We start from the raw sequence: 17,997 nt of genomic DNA on the forward strand, positions 1-17,997 counted from the left end.
ACAATCATTTATTGAGAGGAATGGTTTTATAATGTGAGTAAATTCATTCTGGTTACTGATCACATTCTTTGTGTGGATTGTTGAGGAAGTTACCGAACAACATAGTGGCTCTATCTCCTGTTTTTATACTAGTAGTGAGGTCGTGTCTTAGTTAGGGATACAGTTGTTGTGATGAAATACTGTGACCAAAGCAGTTTGGGGAGGGAAGGGTTTATTTGGTGTACTTTTCCATATCAGTAGTTATCACTGAAGGAAATCAGAACAGGAACTCAAGGCAGGAATCTGGAGGCAGGAACTGATGCAGAGGCTGTGCAGGGGTGCTGCTTACTGGCTTGCTCCCCATGGCTTATTCAGCCTGCTTTCTTTTTTTTTTTTTTTTTTTTTTTTTTTTTTTTTGGTTTTTCGAGACAGGGTTTCTCTGTGGTTTTGGCAGCCTGCTTTCTTATAGAACCCATGACTACCAGCTTAGCGGCTGTCCCACACACAGTGGGTTGTGACCCCCACCATGAATCATTAATTAAGGAAATGCTCTTCAGGCCTGCTTACAAACTGATCTTATGGAGTCATCAATGCAATGGTAACCCTAACTAAGATGGCTATATACATTGCATGTAAATCATCCCACACTTGAGGTGATTAGTACTGTGAAGAAAGCAAGGCTGCAGGATCTGGTTGAGTGGCATTAAAATATTTAGGTAAGAGCCGAGGAAGTTACAGAGATGTCTGGAGCCAACACAAATGCCTACTGCTTATTCAAGATATGAATTTAAATGGGACTTTTCATTAACTCTGGCTGTCTATTAAAATAGCTAGTGGAGCCGGGCGGTGGTGGCGCACGCCTTTAATCCCAGCACTTGGGAGGCAGAGGCAGGCGGATCTCTGTGAGTTCGAGGCCAGCCTGGTCTACAAGAGCTAGTTCCAGGACAGGTTCCAAAGCTACAGAGAAACCCTGTTTCAAAAAACAAAAAAAAAAAACAAAAACAAAAAAACAAAAAAAAATAGCTAGTGGAGAATAAAAAAAATGTAAGAGAAAAAACTTGAAGATGGGAAAGGAACTGCCTGGATTATAATGCAGTTACTCTGTTGCCTAACGTACAGGACAAGCAGTTTGGATAACATGGAAAAAGAATTGTATCATTTTGACATTTTGACTTGGATTAAAACTATGTTTGGTTGGGCACAAGGTCATTAACTGTGAGTTTGTTTTCTCAAATTCCTGTAACTTTCTCTCACAGTGCCAGTTCTCCGTTGAGAACATAGGACTAGGAATCCTTCAGTGGAGTGCTTTAAGGAGAGGCTTATTTCTTTCTGGACTTGACTCACGGACAGCATTACCTAGACACTATTGATTATTGCATAAGAGTGAGATTCTTATATTTTGGCATCAACTTATTGGCACGCTTCTTTTTTTTAATACTTTATTTTGTTTCATGTGCATTGGTGTTTAGCCTGCATGTATATATGGGTGAGGGTGTCAGGTCCCCTGGAACTTGAGTCACAGACAGTTGTGAGCCGCCATGTGGGTGCTGGGATTTGAAACCAGTCAGTGCTTTTTGACCGCCGAGCCGTCTATCTCTGCAGCTCCTTGTTGACACACTTTGAAAGGAAGTTTGCACTTTCCACATTGAATTCGAATTCTGTTCTTGGCTTTATTGTGACACAGAGAAATATTCTGGAGTACTTTTAAAAATTAAGAAAAAATTCATGTGTGTTGTATCCAAATGTGTGCACCTGGGTATGCAAAGGCCAGGGGAATGTGTTTTCTTTCTTTTTTTTTTTTTTAAGGTTTATTTATTAATTATGTATATGGCATCTGCCTGCATGTATCCCTGAAGGCTAGAAGTGGGCACCAGATATCATTACAGATGGTTGTGAGCCACCATGTGGTTGCTGAGAACTGAACTCAGAATCTCTGGAAGAGCAGTCAGTGCTCTGAACCCCAAGTGTGTTGTTTTCTGTTACACTCCAGCTTGCTCCTGTAAGATAGGTCCCCTACTGAACCTGTCCCCTCAGTTACCCGAGCTGCATGGGCGAGTGAGTCATATTGGACTTTTATGTGGGTGGTAGGATTTAAACGCCTCATGCTTGAGTGAAAAGAGCTTTTAACCACGGAACCATCTCTTTCGTCCTAAAGTTCTTTTGAGTAATGGAGGGGATTGTTTAGTGTCAGGAGTCAGTGTAGTTGATTGGTTGTGGGATGGATTGATTTCCAAAACCTGGATAATGTCATAAGCAACACATGCCACTAGTCAAAATCAAAAGATTACTGTACTTAAGAATGCTCCTTGAATGACTTTGAAAATGTTGGGGTAGTATTTGAATTGAAAACAATTTTCGCATATTTTATATAGTACATTTATCATTTTTTTTTGCCTGTTCCTTTTTGTGGTAATTTAATTCAAGGTCCAGCTTGACCAAGGGATGTAGTAGAGTGGCAGAATGCTAGCATGTATGAAATAGTGGTGTCAACCCGAAGTTAAAACAGCACCCTAAGGCCATGAGCCAGCTTGCTTAGAGATTCCTCTTTTTATAGTTCACACTGTCCTTTGATTCTCAGAGTGATTCTGATATGTGAGGTAATCTATCTTCCAAACTGATGGGCAGAAAATTCCAAACTGGATCAGGAACAACCTGAAAATATGGTTTCCATTCTGCAATCTGGTAGTGTGTCACCCCCTGGGATGTCTGTGCTGCCCCTAACAGAGCCCAGTCTTTGTAGGAGAGCACTCTGCTGGCCTTTGAGTTTCAGGTGAACACACCCCATACTCACACTCTGTCTTAGTTAGGGTGCTCTGATGAAAAGCATGACCAAAAACAAAGTTGGGGAGGAAAGGGTTTATTTAGCTTAAACTTCATCACTGAAGGAAGTCAGGACAGGAACTCAGATTGGGAAGGAAACAGGAAGCAGCAGCTGATGCAGAGGCCATGGAGGAGTGCTTCTTACTGTTTTGCTTATCATGGCTTGCCTAGCCTGCTTTCTTATAGAACCTAAGAAGAACCACGTGCGTCATGGGGATGGCATCAACCACAATGGACTGGGGCATTCCCCATCAATCACTATCACTAAATGCCTTATAGCTGGATCTTATGGAAGCATTTTCTCAGTTGAGGATCTTTCCTTTCAGAGTATTCTTGTGTCAGATTGAACAGCTTTCATTACAGTTTCTCCTCCCTTTTTTTCATTTTACATTATTGTACTTGATTTTTGTTAAGGACCTCATATAGTCTAGACTGGACCTGGAACTGTTTTTTTTTTTTTTTTTTTTTTTTTGTTTGATTGTTTGGTTGGTTGGTTATTTGAGACAGGGTTTCTCTGTGTAGCCCTAGTTGTTCTGGAACTCACCCTCTAGACCAGGATGCCTTCAACTCAAGAGATCCACCTGCCTCTGCCTCTTGAGTGCTGGGAAAGTCATGTGCCACCACCAACTGGCTCTTGATCAGATTTTCATATGATATATTCAGCACATTTTTATTGATTACTGGTGGTTCAGGTGGTGTACTCTAATTCCTCATTTGGGGTATTGTGGGAGGAGGATCAGCAGTTTAAGGCCAGAGATAAACCAGAGGGCTGGTGAGATGACATAGTAAGCAAAGGCTGGGGCCCTGAGGCTCTGGTGCCCCCACGATAGACAGAACTGAGTCCTGCAGATTATCTTCTGACTTCCACACATTCTGTGGGATGCATGCGTGGCCCTCTTGTTGGGCCAAAATTATCTCAGCCTGTCCCCTGAGGCCTATAGGACAGAAATTAATCCTGCCTGAGCCTCTCACTTTAGATACTGTGAGAAATGAACTGGATAAGGCCCTGGTTGCCTGTAGAGACTGGGAAACTAGATGTGTTATATGATCTCCTAAAAGGGAGGCAACCTAATATGATCATTTCCTTACCCCCTGAGAGCCATCAGACACTCACTGAATTTGTCAATGAGCTCCATCAGGCTTCTTTGGCAAAATATAATCCTAATATTCCAGTCAAAGGCTGAATATTATTAGGGAAAAAGACCATGCTGGCTGCCCTTGTTCAGCAGTCACAACCATTAGAATGGGTACAAAACACCCTGGGGAGGGGCACTCCGATCAAATAACTGATAGGATCATAAAAATGAGGGGCACCTTCCGACATTATGGAAAGGTCGCTCTAAATTAATAATTCCATCCAAAATTAAGGATTTAGAATGAGCCGCTAGACATTGTTCTCGATTGATCTCTACCAACAAGGCCCTGTCTAAAGGTTAGGTGGAAGGATCCTCTCACTAACCAGTGGAGGGGCCCAGATCCTTTGTTGAAACATGGCCGAGGATATGGATGTGTCTTCCCAAACAGAGTGAAAACGCCTATGTGGCTACCCACTTGTAACTTAAAATTTCTCCCCTCCCCTCAGGACAATGGGGAAGATCAAGATGACCAATAAATAAAGAAAGAGATTATGGTGGACAACCATTAAATTCAAACACAAGAAAAGAAAAATCACCACTGCCCAAGGGAGATTGACCCTTGAGAAGAGTGTTGCCTGTTTATCTATTTCAGATAGCCTTTCCAGCTATAATCATGTTAATTCCTCTTACGGCGATCAAGGTTCAGGCAGCAAGTCCCCACCAACCACAGAAGATAACTTGAATCCTAAACCAGACCTCTCAGATGATGACACCCTGGACGTAGTGGCCTGACCTGATGTCCCGGGGTCGGAGGGGAGACCTGAATGCGGAAGCTCTTGGGGGTACACCCTACCCCAGGCATCTTGCCCTAATGAGCCTGGGTGTTCTCATGTCCCTAGGAGATATGCCCTCCTACAGACACCCGTTTATATATGCCCAGGAAGCAACTGGGCTGTCTCTACTGTCAGAAAGTGTGGGACGGCTCCTGATTACTATTATTCTTCTTGGGGATGTGAGCAGACTGGGCTGGACGTAATTAGAAAAGACAGAGACCACATCACGTTATTTACAAAAGTCTTTGAATTCCTCAGCAAGGGTAACCTTACAAAACAGGAGAGGCTTGGACTTGCTGTTTACGGAACAGGGAGGAATTTGCAGGGCGCTTGGGGAAGAAGGTTGCTTCTGTGCGGACCATTCCAGGATAGTTACAAGAACCCTAGATGAGTTAAGAAAAGATAGTGATTCATTTAAGTCAAGGACCCCCCTATGAGACCTGGTTTATTTGGTCCCTATGGCTTACCACACTCATCTCTTCCCTAATTGGACCGATGGCTATTTATTTATTGATCTGTCTTTTTGGTCCATGCATTCTCCAAAGGCTAAAAGAAGTGTTCCAAAAACAGATACAACAGGTACAATGTACTCATGGCCCTTCGAATACATTATGAGAGGCTCGATACATCTTACCCCATGGATGAACTCTCAATTTGAGGGTGTCCAGGCAGAAACTCCGGATAGGGTTGGTCCTGACCCGTACTCTCTCCCCGGTGGGATATTCTGGCTTGGTGACCAGGGTAGGGGATGGAATATAAAACAAAACGGGAAGATATTGGGCCAAAATTATCTCAAGGCCTGTACCTCGAGGCCTATAGGACAGAAAAAAGGCTGGTTCAAATTCAGGGTTTGTATTTTGAGGCCTGTAGGACAGAGAAAAGTCTGGCTCGATTTGAGTGAGGATGAGAGAGCAGAAATTAGGTAGACACCCCTCTAGCCAGAGGGAGGATTTGTCTGTCTCTCATTGGCTGGAGGTACCCCCACATCACGGGGTGTCACTTAACCTGTATAAGCTGACACTCACAGTAATAAACAGTTCCTGCACTGACTCCACTCCCTATCGCGTCTGTCCTGCATCGTGGGGCTGTGGAATGGGTGGGTAGAGCACTCACCTTTCCCTGGGGAATAAGGAGGCCTAGCAACTGCGGCTGGGGGAATAAGGAGGCTCAGGAAGCCTAACAACATAAGAAGGCTCAAGAAGCCTTGCACCTCTAGCCCCACACATGATATACACATTTACAAATAAAATAATACCTGTAATCCCAGTATTTCCAAGCCAGCTTTGGCTACATAGTAAATTTGAGGCCAGCCTTAATTGGAGTAGCCATGCTGGCCTGCTTTCCAAACTATTCATTAAATGGTATCTTTTCTAGTTTTTCAAACTTTGACAATGAAGAAACTGTATGTGGTTTATGGCTCTTACCCAGCATGCTGGTGGAAGTTTTTCTTGTAAATAACGTTTAAAATGGAAGGAATGCAGGACTTGATATATACATGTGCATGGATTGTTTAAATCTCTAGTAGGAGGACTTGTTGCTTCCATTCTCCTCTCTTTGCTCACTCTCCTAGGTGCCTTGGCATTTGCTGCTTTCTTGTGTCTTACTTGCTGACAAAAAAAACCCAGGATTGTTTTTGTTTTCTCTTTAGTGGCTTCCAAAAGAGATGAGATGTGGTCTGAGGGACGGTATGACTACGAACGACTTTCAAGAGAACGAGCACCCCCTCGGAGCCATGCCAGTGTAAGTCACTGCTCTGTGGAGGACGGTTCAGAGCCTGCTGTGTCATTCTGTCTTCTCCAGCGTCTTCAAATAGCAGAAGTTTACCAGCCTAGCTGGAAAAGAGATTAAACTCACCTTTTAAAAGCTAGAAAGTATTTGAGGCCAGCCTGGTCTACAAAGTGAATTCCAGGACAGCTAGGACTGTTATACAGAAAAACCCTGTCTTGAAAAAAACAAAACAAAACAAAAAAACCACAGAAAAAACCACATAAAATGCATGGTAATTTATTTAAGTAAAAAGACAAAATCTATATTTTATACTTAAATTTCTAGAACAAAGATTTTGTATTGAATTTAGTTTGTGGAAGAAAATTTTTATAAATTTTTATAAATGCTATACTGTGCATATACAAAGAAATGTTGAACCTCTGTTTCTATTCATGACTGCCATTTATTTATCTCCTTAAAATATTTATAAATTGAGCCTGGCATAGTGTGTCACATGCCTTTAATCTCAGCACTTGGGAGTCAGAAGCTGGTGGATCTCTGTGAATTCAAGGCAAGCCAAGTCTTCATAGCAAGTTCTAGGCCAGGCTACACAATCTGACACTATCACAAAATCAAAAATTAAAATTAAGTTATGAACTAATATGACATTCTACCTGGAGATCAATCTTCCTGGGCTATTAGGAGAAGCATGCTGCCACCCTAGAGAGCAGCAGTTCAGCTGTGACGTCTGTTTGGTCAGGCAGCCTGCAGGGCGAGAAGAGTGCTGGGTTCAAAGGATGGAATCCCCATCTTGTCTGTCTTCTTGTCTCTGTTCTGAGAGTTGAAAATTTTGAACTAGACTCTTAATGTTCTTGATAAGTTGTTTATTCTACCCAAACTGGATCCAGTCCTAGTATGTAGCAGGGGCTCCACATTTTTCAACTGCTTGGAAAACTAAGGTTTGGAGGTCAAGAAGCTTCGAATCTTCTGCTGACTCATCTTGAACATTGCGACTTTGGGTTGTATTCTTTCCTTGGTGTTTTTTTTTTTTTTTTGAGACAGGGTTTCTCTGTGTAGCTTTGGAGTCTGTCCTGGAACTCACTCTGTAGATCAGGCTAGCCTCAAACTCACAGAGATCCACCTGCCTCTGCCTCCCAAGTGCTGGGATTAAAGGCCTGTGCCACCACCACCTGGCTGGGGTTGTATTCTTATGTAGACATTTTATATGCCACAGAAGGCATAAATTCTTGTTCACATGACAAGTATTTTTTACTTAAAGTATACGGGATTTCTGTGTGTGTGGTAGTAATACTGGGAATTGAATCTATAGCTTTTCTCATGCTAGGCGAGCACTCAACCTTTGAGCCCTACCCCTAGTCCTTTGTTTCTTTTTTATTTTAAGACAAGGTCTTACTAAATTACTTAGGTTGGGCTTGAATTCACTCTGTGTCCTATGCAGGCCTTGCCTTTGTGATCCTCCTGCCTTTCATTCAGTTAGCTTATAGGACTGCAGCCGGGCCTAGTTGACAGTTTATTACTTGGTCCTATCCTTCACCTTGATGAACAGTGTCATCTGCAAGGTTGTCCTTCATTGGCCTGAATCACAGCTCGGGTTGATATAAAATGATTTAAGATAGAAAAAAAAACAAAACACCGAGGAAGCCCGTTATATTAGGATGGGCAGACTCAGTAATTATGTCATTGCTTTTCAGGTTGTTGTGGAGACTATTTCTAATGAGTTTTCTTAGTCTGATAGAATTATTTTATGATTATCTAGAAGGATTAAAAATGATACAGTCATAGCTGTGAGTTACCTTTCAAAAATGCCAAGTTCTCTTTCCCACTGTATCCCTTGAATAGAAATTTTACCATCTGGGCATTGACATGCAGACTGTGTGCTTTTTCACTGAGTAGTTTAATTTGTGGATGGGCAAAGCAAATTGTATTGATTTAAGATTGCAAGATGAGTGATTGACACTGAAGAACTGGACTAGGAATCATGACCGCATCAAGAAGCGAGAACTGAGAGGGGAGTTATTTAAAAGAAGTGGAGTTTAGGACAAAGGAAAAACTACTTGAGGCCTAACGCCACCCCTTAGTAGATTAGTAGAAGGATAGGCAGTTGGTGTTTTAGAGCATGGAGTTCCCAGGATGGCAGCATTCTGGGTGAAGTTCAGTGTATTGATGGCTCACAGAATGCTACTCTAAGAATTAGAATTGAAGGGCTGAGGATGTAATTCAGTTAGTGCTTACCTAACATGCTTGATTCTCTGAACTGATCCTAGACACCTCAAAAGAGGAAAAAGAAAAGTGATGGACGTCCTAATTAAATGAACATTTTATAGTCAAATGTAACAACCGTTTTGATCTAATGCCATATGTGTGTGTATAGATGTATAGTAGTCTCCCCTGGCTTTTCTCCCCCCACAGTGGAATTTCAACATCAGTAAGTAGGAAGAGAAATAAATTTTATAGCGCTGATGTGCTGAGGATCAGCGTAGATGTGTAGATGTTTTGGACAGATCTCTTCCTCCTTGTCCAGCTGCATAGGTACTTATGATAGAGTCTAGGGGGCTGGAGAGATGGCTCAGCAGTTAAAAGCACTGGCTGCTCTTCCAGAGGATCAGGGTTCAATTCCTAGCACCCACATGGCTGCTAGCAACTGTCTGTAACTCCAAGATCTGATAGAGTCTGAAGTGCTTTTCCTTTAGGAGCACAGAACCGGGCCAGACCTGCTCGTTCCTCTTCCTTCACTATGTTATTAGAGAAGCCGGGTCTTTTTTATTCCCCAGGCCCACTTACTGATTTGTAAAACCTTTGTTCCTGTATTTCTTCTCTAGAATTCAGATTTTTTTCTTCTGGTGAACTTACTCTTCTTGTGGGAATGACTAGAAGCTTTGTCTTGTCTTCAGTGTATTTTGTTCTTTAGAGGGCTCTTGGAAATTGCTCCTTCACCTTCTTATGGCATGCTTACATTTTAGTTAAATTTAGTCTTAAGCTTTTAATCATTTTGCCCTTTTACTAATCTGGTAAAGTTTATAGATCACTTCTCGGGGCATCCTCACCTCTGTTTTTGAGCCTCAGTCTTCTGTAACTCAGGCTGGCCTTTAACTTACTGTGTAGGCTTGAGTTCCTGACCCTCCTGCCTGCTCTCAAGTACTGAGATTATAGACATGTTCTAATCAGAATTATGCGTGACTGAAGTCATTGAGGTCAGAATACAAGTAATAAAGTATAAGAAACATCAAAAGATATATTTTATTATTCTTTTTGTGTGTGAGCACTAGTGTCGTGTGTGTGGGTGGCCATAAGAGGGTGTTGTCACTTTGGAGCTGATGTTACAGGCAGTTGTAAACCTCCAGACATGGCTTCTGGGAATTAAAGAACAGTTAACCACTGGGGCCAAATCTCCAGCCTGCCTCCTACCCCCCTTTTCTTCTGAAACCGGCTCAGGTGTTGCCTAGGCTGACCTCCAACTTACTATGTACTTGAGGATGAATTTGAACTGTTTGTTGTGCCTCTTCTCTGAAGTTCTAGGATTGCAGGCCTGTGCACCTCCTGGCTTTTCTTTTATTTTGTTTGAGACGGGGTACTCTATGGTTCAGTCTGCTTTAGAACTCACTGTATAGACTGGGCTGACCTTAGTCTCATGGCAGTCCTCCTGCTTTAGCTTCTGAGGTGCTGAGCTTACAGGCATGAGCCACTACACCCAGCTCAAGAACTCAATTTATGATTTGGTAATATTTGCTTCTTTAAGATGTGTTAGCTTTGCATTACTCTAACTCTTACTAGAGATAATCAATTTAAAGAATTTTTATTTTTTCCATTTTTGAGACAGGGTTTCTCTATGTAGCACTGACTGTCCTTGTACGTGCTCTGTAGACGAGGCTGGCTTCAAACTCACAGAGATCTGCCTGTTTCTGCCTCCCAAGTGCTGGGATTAAAGGTGCGCCCCACCACTGCCTGGCTAAAGAAAGAAATTTATTTTGACTTAGGTTTTGGAGGTTGTACTCCATGATGAGTTGGACTTTTGGCAAGGTATAGGGTGCAATCCTCTTTGAGGACATTTTCTCAGTGACATAAAGACTTCCTATCAGGCACCAGGCCATTTATGCTTTACCCCAGACATTTAATGGGAGACATTTAAGGCCTAAGCTATAGCAGAATATGGCTAATATCAAGGGCCTCCTTTTCAGGGCTGGGCTGGCTTAGTGGTTAAGAGCACTAGCTGCTCTTCCAGAGGACCAGAGTTCAAGTCCCAACAACCACATGGTGGCTCACAGTCATCTACAGTGAGATCTGGTGCCCTCTTCTGGCATGTAGGCATACATGCAGACAGAACACTGTATACATAATAAATAAATAAATCTTTTTTTAAAAGCCATGTTTGATTTAAACAATGATGAGTATAAATGTGGACCGACAGCTGTAACCTGATTTATAAGTTACTTTTTTTTTTAAAGGACAGATCTTTTTTTAATATTTATTTATTTATTTATTATGTATACAATATTCTGTCTGTGTGTACGCCTGAAGGCCAGTAGAGGGTACCAGACCTCATTACAGATGGTTGTGAGCCACCATGTGGTTGCTGGGAATTGAACTCAGGACCTTGGAAGAGCAGGCAATGCTCTTAACCGCTGAGCCATCTCTCCAGCCCTATAAGTTACTTTTCTGTTGCTGTAATAAAACATAGGGGCTAAGGCAACTGTAGAAGGAAGAGTTTGTTTAGGTTTATGGTTCCAGAAGTAAGTATGTAGGAGTAATTGCAGGAAGGTTGCAGGCATGGTGACTGGACTAGTAAGTCAAGAGCTCAGTCTTCAATTGCGAGGACAGAACAGAAAGAAGAGAATGAACCTAAAATGGCAGCCTTTAAACTCCAAAGCCTGCCTCCAGTGACACCTCCAACAAGGCCACACCTTTGCAATCTCTCCAAACAGCACCCCAACTGGGGAGTGAGTGAGTATTCAGATGCCTGCAGCTGAGGCCACTGCATTCAGACTACCACACCTGATTGGAAATACCAGTGATTTTTGTTGCCACAAAGTTAATAGATTTCTGTTAACTTTGTTGTTGTGCTGTTCTGTTCAGGAAAACAATAGTTTCTTTTCTTCCTCATCATCCCATGTTGGCCTCCAGCTTTTTTCCTTCTTCCTCAGCCTCACCCCAGAGTTGAATAGTTCCTAGTGGAAGTTTTATATTCACGTCTGATTTAAATGAGTTCACTGAATTTGCAGAAAAGTGGTTAACAGTAAAAGTAGAATGTAAATGTAGCTTTGGTTTCTAACTTTGGATTTAACAAAAAATTACCCTATTTAAAGTTTTAAGGCGCTAGGGAGATGGTTCTGTGGTAAGAGCACTTCTTGTTCTCCCAGAGGACTCACATCAGGCCCCTCACAACCACCTGTAACTCTAGTTCCAGGTTATCTGATGGCCTCTGCCTCAGCACTCAAGTGTCATACACATATACATAGAAGTAAATGAAGTAAAAAAAATCTTTGCTTATGAAGCAGAGATCGCTTAATGTTAAAAAATCATATTCGTGTGTTTATAAGCATCATTGCTAAGAGCTTGTCTAACAGGAGGATGGATGGACTACTTAAACCGGTGGTTCTCAACCTAAGGGTTATGATCAGATATCCTACTTGTCATATATTTGCATTATATTTAGCATGAATTCTAATAAGTATTAATAATAAAACCCAGAGTCAGATATTAGGGGGTGAAAGCTGAGAGATCAGAGAAGCAGTGCAGCCAGCCATTAGAGCCGCCTTTTATTTCTACCAGATCCTCAGACCAAAAGGGTGGTGATCCTGTCCTCAGACTCTATGCTTAGACTGCCTGCCACTGAGTGCCACTCTCCTCTCTGCCCAGCCATATCCCTTCCTGCCTCCATCTCCTTAGTGCTGGGATTAAAGGTGTGAACCAGCATCACCTGCCTGTGTTTCTCTTGAGACTGGATCAACTTAGTATAGCCCAGAGTGGCCTTGAACTCAACAGAGATCCCTCTGCCTCTGTCTTTGAGTGCTGGGATTAAAAGTGTGTGCCACCATTGCCTGGTCTCTATATAACTGACTAGTGACTGGCTCCAGACTCTGATCTTCAGGTAAGCTTTATTTGTTAAAACACAAACAAAATATCACAATTATGCTTCATAGCAGTAGCAAAATTATAGTTACAAAGAAGCGACAAAATCATTTTATAATTGGCTTCACCACAAAACCAGGAACTGTGTTAGAGGGTTACAGCATTAAGAAGATTGAGAACAACTTTTTAAAATAATACTACAGCAAAGGGCTAAGTGGCCTACTGCCAGATATAGCAACATGGGTGAATAGAGCACCGAAGACCAGACACTGAGCTCAAGAGTGTTATCTTCTGAAGTTCCTTTATATAAACATTTCAAACAAGCTAAAGTAGCCAGAACAGTGGTCACTAGTGAGAGGAAACACTGGAGAGAACCCAAGGAAAGGCTTGTCCGCAGTGACTGTATCTGGGTGGTAATTCAGTGTTGACCTCGTGAAGGTTCACCTAGTGGTGGTAGTTTTGTGGTATGCACACTGTAAATATGCTAGGTTTTGATACAAATTGTAATGAGGGCAGAGCTTTGTTTTCAGTTTTTTAACTGTGTGTTTGTTCGCCGGTCTTCTAACCATCAGTCTCCTGAGTGCTGAGATTACAGGCCTGTAATCTTAATATTTTTGCCACTACTTCTCAGCCAGTTTAGCCAATCAAAACAAATTTTTTGATGAATTAAAACTTGGTATTGCTATATCTGAGGCTTTATAGGGATTGAGTGGGATTTACTGGTTCCAAATAATCTCAAATATAAATATGTTTAAACTACAATCCTGTAATTTTTTGTTCAGTTTGAAAGTCAAGAGTGTTCCATATGGTAATTCATTTATGTACCATTCTGTATGGCATCGCTTACAGAATGTTAATGTTGATTAGATAGTCCTTTTCTTCTTGTTTGTAGTTCCTGGGGCATTTTATTAAAAATCTTCATATGTGCTAATTCCTTTTTTTTTTTTTTTTTTTTTTACACATCTCATTTATTTTGTTAGTTTTACTTGTATTTTGTAGTATTTGGATTCAGGACCTTACACACGTGAGATAAATCACCGAACTATCATAAGCCTGATGTGTACCCATGTGACTCTTGGTATTTTTTGTTTGAAAATTACTATGCCTGCCATTTCGCTTCCATTCTTAACATGTTTTGCTGCAAGTGCATGTATAAGTATGTTTTGTTTTTATTTTTAGTCATGTACTCATGGCTGGCCTGGAGTTCACTGCACACCTGGTCTATCATTGACTGCTGAGTATGAGGCCTAAAGACTTGGGCCACGATGCTCATCTTACAGGGTTTTTTTTCCAGTGGGAAAACTATATACTTGAAAGACTGAACTCTAGAGTGTTGATGTGTAAAGTTTAATTGAGTATTACTTCCCTGTGTAGAGCTACTTGAAGATGTATTTTAACTTCTTTTTTTGTTGTTTATTTTTGAGATTTTAATTTTAATTACAACATTTCTCTCTTTTCTTACCTTTTAGTTCTTGAACTTTTAGTTCTTGGACTCTAAGCTCTTCTGGCTTTCAAAGATTATATTGAGAAATCAGCTGTTATTTTCATAGGTTTCCTTTTATATGTGACTTGTGTTTTTTCTCTTGCAGCTTTCAAAACACTTTGTTATAAATGTTAGTGTTATAATATGAAATTCTGTAGGTTTTTTTTTTTTTCCTGGTCTTATCTGTTTTTCTGTGTGCCGCTTGTATCTGAGTATGTCTGTCCTTAGTTTGGGGAAATGTTCTATGATCTTGTTGGAGATCTGCTCTATGCCATTCATGTGGGATTTTTCTACCTCGTCTATGCCTGTATTCAAGGGTTGTTTTTTCTAAACGGTGTCCTGCATTTCTGTATGTTCCTTTCCTATGTTTAATTTCTTTTCATGTACCTTGCTTATTTGATGGGTTACCTGATGATCTGTCTTCTACTTGATTCAGACTGTAGGCTTCTTTTCTTTGAGTTTTCTAGTCATGAAATGTTGTTTTCAGTTCCTTCTTTTTAGCTTGAGTCTTCTTCAGTATTTCTATTGCTTTATTAAGTTTCATTTTCTAGTCCTGAATTGTCTTTGTCATGTCTTGTCAACCTGGTGCATCACTCAGGCATTTATGCTCCTTGAGCTCTTTCTTCTTGATCTCACTGAGTTGTTTGTGTGTTCTTTACATCCCTTGAAATCTTCTAACTTTAGTGTCCTGGCTTATCTAGGCAAGCATTTCTACAGGACTAGCAGGTTTCAGAGGGTAGACCGTGCCTTAATCTTTCATGTTGTTGGTATTACTCCGATGAAATCTGTGTGTTCTCTGTCTACTTGCTATATGTATAGTTTGTTACTGATGGAGCAGGGCTAGGGAGAAGAGAATGTTGTGGTGAAAGAGGGGACTGGACTGGTGTATAGGATATGTTTCCTGTTGCCAGGTGGGAGGATGGGGATTTATAAGTCTGTGTGGAAAGGTTGGATGTGGTGCAGGAGTATCCTGTGGTTTAGTGGATAAGTAGGGGGATACTGGCCCAAGCCTAGAGCTTTTCTGCAGTGAAGGCCAGTCTAGGCCACAGAAACCTAGCTAAATCTGGTAGAGTACACAGAAAGTGTGGATGAACAAGTCAGGACCCTGACCCTGGAGGAAGACATGGAAAGTCTGAAAATGGAGTGGGGTGGTGTGGTTGGCACAAAGGGTCTTATGGGTGGGAATGGGTAGCATGTTTTAATTTCTTTTTTTTTTTTTTTTTTTTTTTTTGGTTTTTTGAGGCAGGGTTTCTCTGTGGTTTTGGAGTCTGTCCTGGAACTAGCTCTTGTAGACCAGGCTGGTCTCGAACTCACAGAGATCCGCCTGTCTCTGCCTCCCGAGTGCTGGGATTAAAGGCGTGCGCCACCACCGCCTGGCTTTAATTTCTTGACTGACAGAATTTTGAAGTTTAATATCCTTTTTTCACTGTTGCCAGAAAAGATAATGTAAGTTTTTGGCCAAATTTTATAATGATATGTGTCTGGAGGGTTGGGCCAACTTAGAATATTTTAGCTTAATTTCTAATCCTCCCCTAAACCACTGGGTTGACCCCAAGACACCAGTATCTCACTGAGCAATCAATCAGTTCGTGTCAAATACACAGCATAAATTAGTGGGTGGTAGAGTGAACTTGTCAAAACTCACCAAAGCAAATCTGTTAGTCTGGGCAATATTGTGCTGCTTAGTTAGATACGGTTGCTGGGATGGTGGTGTGCACTGTTTAATCCCAGCACCCCGGAGGCGGAGGCAGAAGAATCTCTGAATTCAAGGCCAGCCTTGTCTGCACAGCTAGTGGTTTATAGTTTTTCACTTCCTAGGTGTGGTAATTCCTGTGCTTATCAAAAAGTAAAGTAATTTGAGCTGGCAAACTAGAACACATACTATGTATGGGGTGTTTAATGTGTGCCACCTGCTTTTCCAACAGCATTTCTATGGTTACATTCAGATCATAAGTTCACTGTGGTAGGAAATACTGCTGCTGTTTCTGTACCATGGTACTTTGCCTGCAGTTAGTGTGGTTGTTTTTCTTTTTTATTTATTTTTGAGACAAGGGCTTTGCTGGAACTCAGGCTGCACTTGAAAGTGCAGTGTGGTCTTGTGCTGTAATGCTTGATCCTTGTTGAGCTTTATTTATGAATCTGTTTATTTTCAAGACAGGATCTTATGTAGCCCAAATCTGCTTGAACTTTCCTTCTCTCTCAGCCTCTTCAGTGCTGGCTTTACAGTCATGTATAACCAGGCTTGGCTTTTGTTGGATTCTTTCTAAAGAAAAAACTAAGTATTTAAAAGTAAACAAGATAAGCAGCTCTTAAAGCAATTGTAATGAAAGCAGCAATTATCTACTTTTGGTTTCTTGTGTTTTATTCTTGTCTCTGTTCTCCTCTCCAGGTTATTTTATCTCATTTTAAAATATTTATCTTACGTGTATTAGTGTTTTTTGTCTTTATGTATTTCTGTGACCACATGTGTGCATGCCTTGTGCTTAAGGAGGTCGAGAGAGGGCACTGGAGCCCTGGTGCAGTAGTTAACTGACTTCTGTGAACTATTATGTAGTACTAGGAATTGAACACAAGCTTTCTAGAAGAGCAGTAGGAATTCTTGATCACTCCCTTCCTGAAAGCATTTTGAAGTAAATCACTATTCATGTTTCAAATATAAACATTTCCATATGCCTCTAAAGAATAAAGGTGTTTAAGGAACGGCCTTATAATATTTTAATTTTAAACAAAATGTTTAAACTTTTTCACAATATTTAAACAAAATTAAGGATGGCAAGATGGCTCAGTGGGTAACAGTACTTGTTACCACTGCTGTTCCACTGAGATCCATCTCCAGGAACCACATGGTGGAAGTCAGGCGCTGGCTCTGACCTCTGCATGCAAATTGTGGCAAGCATGTGGACTTCTTTCACCATACATAAAATAAATAAAATAACAAATACATGAAAGCAGCAGTGTTTTTGTGCTAAAATGAGTTCACATATATTTAATGATACATTAGAAAATTGGTTTGTTACAGGGGATTAACCCACGTTTTGTTTTGTTACAGGGGATTAACCCATGTTTTACGAATGCTAATCCCTGCTCTACAACTGAATGCCACACTAGTCTCAAGAAATGCTTTCAAATAAATGTCCCAAGCCAATTTAATTTATGTCCCGTTAACTATAATACTTATAGTTGTGGGAAAAGGATAATATAGTTATATATTAAATTATTCAGCCATCTAGTTGTTTTTCTTTCTGGAATGAAAGCATCTTTCATAGAGTTTTTAAAAAATAAGATTTTAAAAAAATAATTGGTTTCTTTGTGTGTATGTTAAGTCACCTGTAATGTGATCACTCAGGAGGATTGCTGTCCCAGGCTACTCTTGGCTCTAGCAGAAACCCTGCCTCAAACAACAAAACCATGAGAAATAGCGTGAAGTGGAGGCCATCCTGGACCACACAGGGAGATCATGTCTCAGAAAACCAGAAATCTGTAGGGGCTGTTTTTAGATAACTTAGATCAGATTCTGGCATGTGTATTGTAGTTCTTTACTTCTTACCCTAATGATTTTATTTCGTATTACCATATTAGCTATTAACATTTCATATTAATGATACTAACATAAGACAGACTTTGTTTTCTAATTACTCAAATCCCACAAAACTCCAGTGACTTTTTAAAGTTATTATTTTATTTTATTTTTTATATGTATGGGTATTTTGCCTGCATGTATAAGTCTGGGCAGCATTTGCATGCAGTACCTAAGGAGGCCAGAGGAGGGCTACAATCTCCTGGAACTGGAGTTTTAGATTGCTGTGAGCTACCTTGTGATAGACCTGAACCAGGTCCTTTGAAAGAGCAGTCTTTGCCCTTCGCCAATGGGCTGTCTGTCTCTCCAACCCCACCAAGTTACCAAAGATTTCAAGGGTATATTATCTTGGAAGCTAGTTCTAATTTTAGATCATCTTCGTGTCCAAACTTAAAAAGCTAAAAGCTCTCTCCCCTGAGCTTCTGGAAACATAGC

General features: G+C 40.9%; 1 protein-coding gene across 10 annotated transcripts in view; it reads left to right on the forward strand.

The window, feature by feature from the left end:
- The window catches only part of Pphln1 (periphilin 1), an 87,252-nt gene that overhangs the window by 6,746 nt on the left and 62,509 nt on the right, over positions 1 to 17,997 (forward strand). For all 10 annotated transcript variants that reach the window (XM_057792843.1, XM_057792845.1, XM_057792841.1 and 7 more), the window contains exon 2: positions 6,357 to 6,448. In XM_057792843.1, coding sequence (XP_057648826.1) covers positions 6,377 to 6,448 — 72 coding nt within the window. In that variant the 5' untranslated portion in view covers positions 6,357 to 6,376. The remainder of the gene's footprint in view (positions 1 to 6,356; positions 6,449 to 17,997) is intronic.

The sequence above is a fragment of the Chionomys nivalis genome, chromosome 17 (genome assembly GCF_950005125.1).
Source record: "Chionomys nivalis chromosome 17, mChiNiv1.1, whole genome shotgun sequence".
Taxonomy (NCBI): Eukaryota; Metazoa; Chordata; class Mammalia; order Rodentia; family Cricetidae; genus Chionomys; species Chionomys nivalis.